The sequence below is a fragment of the Fukomys damarensis genome, unplaced genomic scaffold, assembly GCF_012274545.1.
Source record: "Fukomys damarensis isolate Sample0158 unplaced genomic scaffold, DMR_v1.0_HiC HiC_scaffold_25, whole genome shotgun sequence".
In the NCBI taxonomy this organism is placed as follows: domain Eukaryota; kingdom Metazoa; phylum Chordata; class Mammalia; order Rodentia; family Bathyergidae; genus Fukomys; species Fukomys damarensis.
Window position 1 is genome coordinate 23,126,687 of NW_022900937.1, and position 6,743 is coordinate 23,133,429.

Below are 6,743 nucleotides of genomic sequence, written 5' to 3' on the forward strand. Positions count from 1 at the left end.
TGAGATCTGGGAGGTCACAGCCCCGAGTGCCCTCTTCCTCCCCTGCACCCCCGCTGTCCTACCCCTGTCCTTGACCCCTGCCCTCTGCCTCCCTCCAGCCCCCTACTCGAAGCCCAGCATGACCTTGGAGCCCAGCAAGGACCTGCGGCCGGGAGACCTGGTGACCATCACGTGCTCTAGCTACCGGGGCTACCCCGAGGCCGAGGTGTTGTGGCAGGATGGGCAGGGCACGCCCTTGACCAGCAACGTGACCACGTCGCAGATGGCCAACGAGCAGGGCCTGTTTGACGTGCACAGCGTGCTGCGGGTGGTGCTGGGCGCCAATGGCACCTACAGCTGCCTGGTGCGCAACCGGGCGCTGCAGCAGGATGCTCACGGCTCCGTCACCATAACGGGTGAGGGGCCTGTGGTCGGCTGGGCAAGGATGAGGAAGCAGCCACCTTTTTTCTAGATTCCACATTGGAGTTTCAACATATTTGGGTGGGACAGGAGAACGTTAAAAGTCACTTGAATAGTGATTTCAGGCATCTCTAAAGTCTCCGCAACAAGAAGTCCTAAGGGACTTGCTTTAATGAGCTGATAAGAATCGTTTATAATGTTTGCTCTGGGTGGTGCTCTGAGCTTCATATGGAGGGGACAAAGTACCCATCTGGAATCTGGAGGTGTGGGCAGGGATTCTGGGCCAGCCTCAGGCAGCCTGATTGAGGAAACGCCTTGGGTGGTGTGAAAGGGCTCCTGAGGCCCGGGCACCATCAGGTTCAGAAGCCCTGGGAGATAGCTGGGCCTCTGCAGGTGGTCAGTGCCCTCCCTAGGCCAAGGTGAGTTCTCCCTGCAGCTCCACTGGGCTCCACCGGGTTGGCCAGGGCTATCTCTGCTGCCCCCACGTGGCCAAACACTATATGGAGGCTGCCCGTGGGTGATTCCCTTACCTCTGGTTTCCGGCCCTTGCAAGCCCTGAGAGGTCGCCATCCCTTTCCTAGGCCTGTGTGCGCGGTGTGGCTCCTCAGTCCCTTCTTGGGGCCATCTGAACTCCCTAGGGTCCTCCCACATCCCTCAGCTCAGGACAGTGCTGCCTGTGTCTGCTTCTATTCTCTTCTGTGTGACTTCCGTCGAACCACTCAGCCCACCAGCTTCTGACCACAGGGTCTGTGCTCTCAGGGCTCAGTGACTTATTCCCATCCCGCCTGTCCCTGCCACTGCTCTGGCTTCGCGGAAGCTCTGAGTGACTCCCTTTTAGAGAACAGGGTATGATCTGGAAAGGAAAGCCGCGTGTTCACAGGAAGATGGCAAGAAATGTAGGATAGAGTGAGCCTGGTGGAGAATGCGACCTTCACTGGGAAGGACGGGAGGATTTGTGATCACTGGCACACTGGGCTGCATTGGGTATTTGCAGTGCGTGAAAGTATGAGCACAGGTGTGGCTGTAGGGAGAACACTAACTCCGCCCCCCAATTATTTAGTGCTTTGGGAGCTACCGTGTACAGGGGTTTCATGTAGGCCAGTGTGGCCAAGCATGTTTTGCAGATGAGACAGAAGGGGGGACCGCAGACCAGCACAGTGTTTCTGAGTCCTTTGGGGGGCCAGGACACGTGGCTTGCATGTAACTTGGAGGGCTCCTAGCTTCTCCAAACTCACTGTCAGGGGTCTGCAAACTTTGGCCCCCGAGCCCTGCAGTACGGATGAGCAGGGGGCCAGGGATTTAGCTCAGTGGTTCAGGTGCCTGCCTCTCAAGGTCAAGGGCCTGAGTTTGATCTTCGGTACTAGAGGGGTTAGGCAAAAAGATGAGCAGGGATAAGGACCCGGCTTTGGCCTCTCGGCCTAATTTGCCTCCCCCACTGGCCATCCGCCTGGGTTTGATGCAGCAGGTCTGGCCTACTTTGGAGCTTCTGGCCTGTATTTTACTCTGGGTAGCTTTGTGCCTGGTAAAACATTCTGAGAGTAAGACCGAGTGCTCCAGCTGGCCTCCCCCATGTCTGATGGGTTAGCAATGCTAAGCGGGCCGGGCTGTACCAGCCCCTCCATGAAGAAGAGCCTGAACTTGTGGGGCCGAGTCCTTGCTGGCTCTGCCCTTTACTGACTGGAGGGTGGGTTCCATTTGCATTCCAGGCACCACTTGCAGCCTTGGGGTGAACGGAGAGAGAGACCCTGCCCTTGAGTATGTCTGCAACTTTTCCCCTCTGCAGCTGCTGGAACCCTCTCTTAGAATTTCCCTTGGCTTCCACTGTCCAGAGCAACAGTGTCGCCAGTGTGCCTGTTGAAGGAAGATCCGCGGCTGGTACTTACCAGGGTGCTCTGTGCCAGGGCCTCTGATGCCACAGGATTAAGGGACTCCTGCAGAGGTCGCTGGCCCCATGCTGCAGATGCTCTGGCCACTCCTTGTCCCCAGGCAGCAAAGAAAAGCAACGCTGTCTTTGTTAGATTTTCCCCTCAAGCCTCTGCCCAGGACCCAGCACAGGACCCGGCTAGAGGAAGGGAGACATCGAGGTTTGTGTGCAGAACAGCTGCGGGTCCTGACCCAGCCGGGCTCCTCAGTGCCCCTCCTGACACGGGAGGGCCCTCGGGGTCTCCTTGCTGAGTCCCTAGCATGACTTCTACAGGTCTGCTGGAATCTTGGGGGATTCAGGACCCTTGTTCCCGGGCCTTCATCTGTACTCAGAGCCCAGCGCACATGTCCTAGGAAGGGCCAGGTAAATGCTCCGTGAGCAGAGTGGCATCCTGCCTGTCATTGGTTAACCTCTTATGCTTCTTGCTCCTCCTTTCCTCTCTCCCTCTGTTTTTACTTTTCGTCCTTACTTTTTTTTTTTTGAGATGGTCTCACTTTGTAGTGCAAGCTGGCCTTGAACTCACTGTGTAGCCGAGGCTGGCCTCGAACTTGTGACCTTCCTGCCTCAGTCTCCCGAGGGCTGGGATTACAGGTGTGCACCATCATACCTGGCTTTTTCTTTTCCCTTCCTTCCTTTCCCTCCCTCCTTCCCATAGCCCTGTACAAAGTAACACTAGCTCCTAGGCTGTAAACAGCAGGCCATCGTCCACATTGGGCCACAGGCCAGAGCTTCCTTCCCCTGGTGGGGCTGACTGGCGTAGTTGGGGAGGACCTCCTGGTGGCTGATCTTGAGCTAAGAGGAGCCTAAAGCACCATCTAGGAAGGGGACACGGACAGCGCTATGTGGAGGTTGCAAGGAGCCAGGTGTTTCTGCAGAGCAGGTCTCGGATGCCAGTTTAGCTGGAGTGTGGGTTCCCGTGGTGAAATTTGAAAGAAAGGCTAGGGCAGGGGGAGCAGCAGCCAGATCACAGAACTCCTGGGATGGCTGAAGGATCTGCCAGAATCCATAGGGGCCCGTAGAAGGTTGTGGAGCATTATTCACCCCCAGGCTTTTCAGGCCTTGCCCGCCAGAGCTGTGAATGGGGAAGAGGCAGCGGGGGCTTAGGGTTTCATTCAGTTTGTTCCCACCAGAGGGCACTGTCCTGAGGGATGGGGCCAGGTGTGAGTCTCATTGTTCCCTCTCCCCTACCCCAGGGCAGCCCATGACGTTTCCCCCGGAGGCCCTGTGGGTGACCGTGGGGCTCTCTGTCTGTCTCATTGTACTGCTGGTGGCCCTGGCCTTCGTGTGCTGGAGGAAGATCAAGCAGAGCTGTGAGGAGGAGGAGAACGCGGGTGAGTGAGGGTGTGTCCCTGCACGCGTGTGCCTTGGAGTGTGTTGCTGTTTTGGACTGAGCCTGGAGAAGGTAAAGAACAGAAGTGTCCCAGAGGCTGAGAAGTCCACTATCAAGGTGCTGGCTTCTGATGTGACCTTCTTGCTGTGGCGGGAGGTGACAGGGCCAGAAGGATGGCACTGATCCTACTGGTGAGGGTGGAGCCTCCATGGCCTAATAACCTCTTAAAGGTGCCACCTTATGGGGTTTGGGATGTAGCTCAGTGGTAGATCACTTACCCAGCATGCCTGAGGCCCTGGGTTTGATCTCCGGTACTGCCAAAAAAGTAATCTTCCTAATAAATAAATGAATCATACTTTTTATGACTGTTCTATGGCAATTGAAGTTCAGCACAAGTTTTGGAGGGAACAGAAATTGAACCTCAGCAGCTGTTGTGTCCACGACATCAGCGTGGGTGTCTGGTGACGAGATGAATGTGTCCAGTTAAGGCTGAGTCTTCCAAGGGGATGGGTGTGTCTGTGCAAACCTGTGTGGCCCTGCGTGCGTAGGCCACATGTGTCACTAGGAGGGTGGGCTGGGGAGTGAGTGATGGGCCTTTTGCCCTGTCCTGCATTCCCCTGTGCTCTGCTGTCAGGAGCTCGCCTGATGTCCAGTGCGTGGACCACCACTGGTGCCAGGTGGGGAGGCACGGGGGTGACGGTAGGGCTGGGCAAGCTTTTCCTTCACCCTGCACTCTCATTTTCCAGGAGCGGAGGACCAAGATGGGGACGGAGAAGGCTCCAAGACGGGTGAGTCTGGACTCAGAGGAGGCCCTCTTGACATGGAGGGGGACACGGGGAGGGAGAGAAAACTTCAGCAGCTGGAAGGGCCAGATATGCTTTATGGTTTGAGTGCAGAGTCTTCCCTGGACTTGGGGCCCATCCTAGGGCTCTGCTGGATGCAGAGGAAGGACCCGAGCATCCTCCCATCCCAGCTCTAAGTCAATTTCTTTCTCCTACGTCTCTGTGCCTGATCACCGGCGCTGAGGCCACCTGATGACCATGTGCAGTCTAGGGGCTTCCTTGGGGTGGCAGCGGGGCCTCAAGGAACAGGGCACTCTGGAAAGCCTCATACCAACTGGGCAGCCTTCAGCAAGCTGCTGTGCCTGTCTGGCCTGTTTGCCTATATGTTTGTAAAGTGGGAATAACAGCAAGTGTTCAGTTTCCTGGGCTAAGTTAAACGTGTATGAAAGACCTGGTACTGTGCCTGGTGCCTAGTAAGTGCTGGACCCATCAGACCCTGTGATTGCTAGGCCGTGGCTCATATCCATCCTGTCTTGTTAGAGGCTTTGGTCCTCTGGGCCTCAGTTTCCATCTGTGAAATGTCATCTTGGCCCTAACCCTGATGGGATCCATTGGCCACAGAGGCAGAGCTGGGTGGTACAGACTTGATGCCCTGCACCACCCAGCCTCACTTCTGGTAGCCCCTGGGCTGGGGGCAGAAGCTTCCTGATGAGCCACTGGGGCTGGTTCCGGGTGACACAAGTTCCCTCCTCACCCCTGCAGAAGGAAGGGTAGGAGACTGGCACCTGGGGACTGCATTCAATTATGCCAGTTAATTGTCTGTTGGTGCCCAGCGAAGGCAGGCCCAGAGACAGCCCTGGCATCAGACCTTGTTTTTCATGCTGAAAGCAGATGTAGTTAGCAGAGGGAGGGAGTGGTGGGCCTGGGTAGTCAGGGAGTTGGTCAGCCCAAGGCCCTCACAAGCCTGAGCCCCTGGGGCATCTGCCAACTTGCCAGCGTCCTTTAGGGCCTCTCTGCACCCTTGTTTATAGAGCAGGCTCAGCAGACCCCACATGTCTGGAATGCAGGGTGGCTGTGCTGTCTACAAGTGCAGGAAGCTGAGGCCGGGGGAAGGTAGTGACAAGTCTCAAGCACAGTGGAACTTGTGGACTGAGGCTTGGAACAGCACCCTGAGCCCCTTTCCTTCCACCTCTGCCTCCTGCCCCTGCCTTTGCTGCTCCCCACCCTGCCTTTCTTTCAGCTTGTCTCCTCATTGTGCACGCCTTCCTCTTTTGCAGCCCTGCGCCCTCTGAAACACTCGGAAAGCAAAGAAGGTAAAGACCTGTGTGGCCTGAGGTGGAGGGGGCACAGGAAGTTCTGGAAATGAGTTGCCAACAGAGGCCAGAAGGAAGAAGGTGGCAGTGTGAGGGGTCTGTGGATTGAGGGCGTGGTGACAGGGGTGGTGTTCCTCGGGGGCCTTGCTGGTCCCCTTTGGCCTGGCTGCTGCGCTCTTGTCTGGGCCTCCAGAGCAGCGGTTGGTACAGGGCTGCTCGTCAGACTTCTCTGGCCATTGTGCTACCTGACAGGTGCTGAGGCTTCTGGCATAATCCCAAGAATGGAACAAATGGCACTTACTTGTTATTGTTTTTTCCTTTGTCCCCTTCCCATCTGGAGATGCAGATGATGGACAAGAGATCGCCTGACCAGGAGCTGTGACCCCTACCTAGGGGCTCCATCCTCTGGCTGCACTGGGGCCTCAGAGTGAGCCCTGCCCCCACCCCTGGTTCCAGCTCTACCCGTCTCTAGAGGATGCGGTACGCAGACCACCCTACAGCCTTACTTCTCTAAGCGATACGATTCCCAAGTCGTCCTGCTGCCTTATTTCTTATGGACACAGTACACAAACCACCCCACCGCCTTGTTCCACCAAGCCACACAGAGAGTCTGGCTGCCTTTTCTTCTCCAAAGGACACAGCCTTCAGACTCAGCCCTGCCTTGTTTCTCCAAGACACACTACATGGCCAACTCTTGCCTTGTCTTGCCGGTGGCCCCAATGCACCAGTTCCCTTTTGTCAGCCCTCCTGACCTGCGTGGGATCCGACTCCTCGTCAGCCTTGAGTCTGGAGGCTGCCTCTTCCATTCCTCCTGCTCCTGCCTTGTGCTTGGCCTTCCCACTGCCCCCAAGGATACCGGGCACCTTCCCTGCTGCGTGTGCTGGGCCACATACGACTCTCCTGCCATCTCCTCTCTGCCACCTGGGCTTCCCCCACAGGAAGCTGGTGCCGGTCATGCTGCTTCTCTGGGATCTTCAGAGGGCATCTTGGGGGGC

General features: G+C 56.8%; 1 protein-coding gene across 1 annotated transcript in view; it reads left to right on the forward strand.

The window, feature by feature from the left end:
- Cd276 (CD276 molecule) overlaps positions 1–6,352 on the forward strand; it is a 17,355-nt gene extending 11,003 nt beyond the window's left edge. The window contains exons 6-10 of the mRNA XM_033756102.1: positions 1–395; positions 3,517–3,654; positions 4,400–4,441; positions 5,713–5,748; positions 6,095–6,352. The exon at positions 1–395 is cut by the window's left edge and continues 6 nt beyond it. Of these exons, the coding sequence (XP_033611993.1) occupies positions 1–395; positions 3,517–3,654; positions 4,400–4,441; positions 5,713–5,748; positions 6,095–6,117 (634 nt within the window). The 3' untranslated portion in view covers positions 6,118–6,352. The remainder of the gene's footprint in view (positions 396–3,516; positions 3,655–4,399; positions 4,442–5,712; positions 5,749–6,094) is intronic.
- The last annotated feature ends 391 nt before the right edge of the window (positions 6,353–6,743 follow it).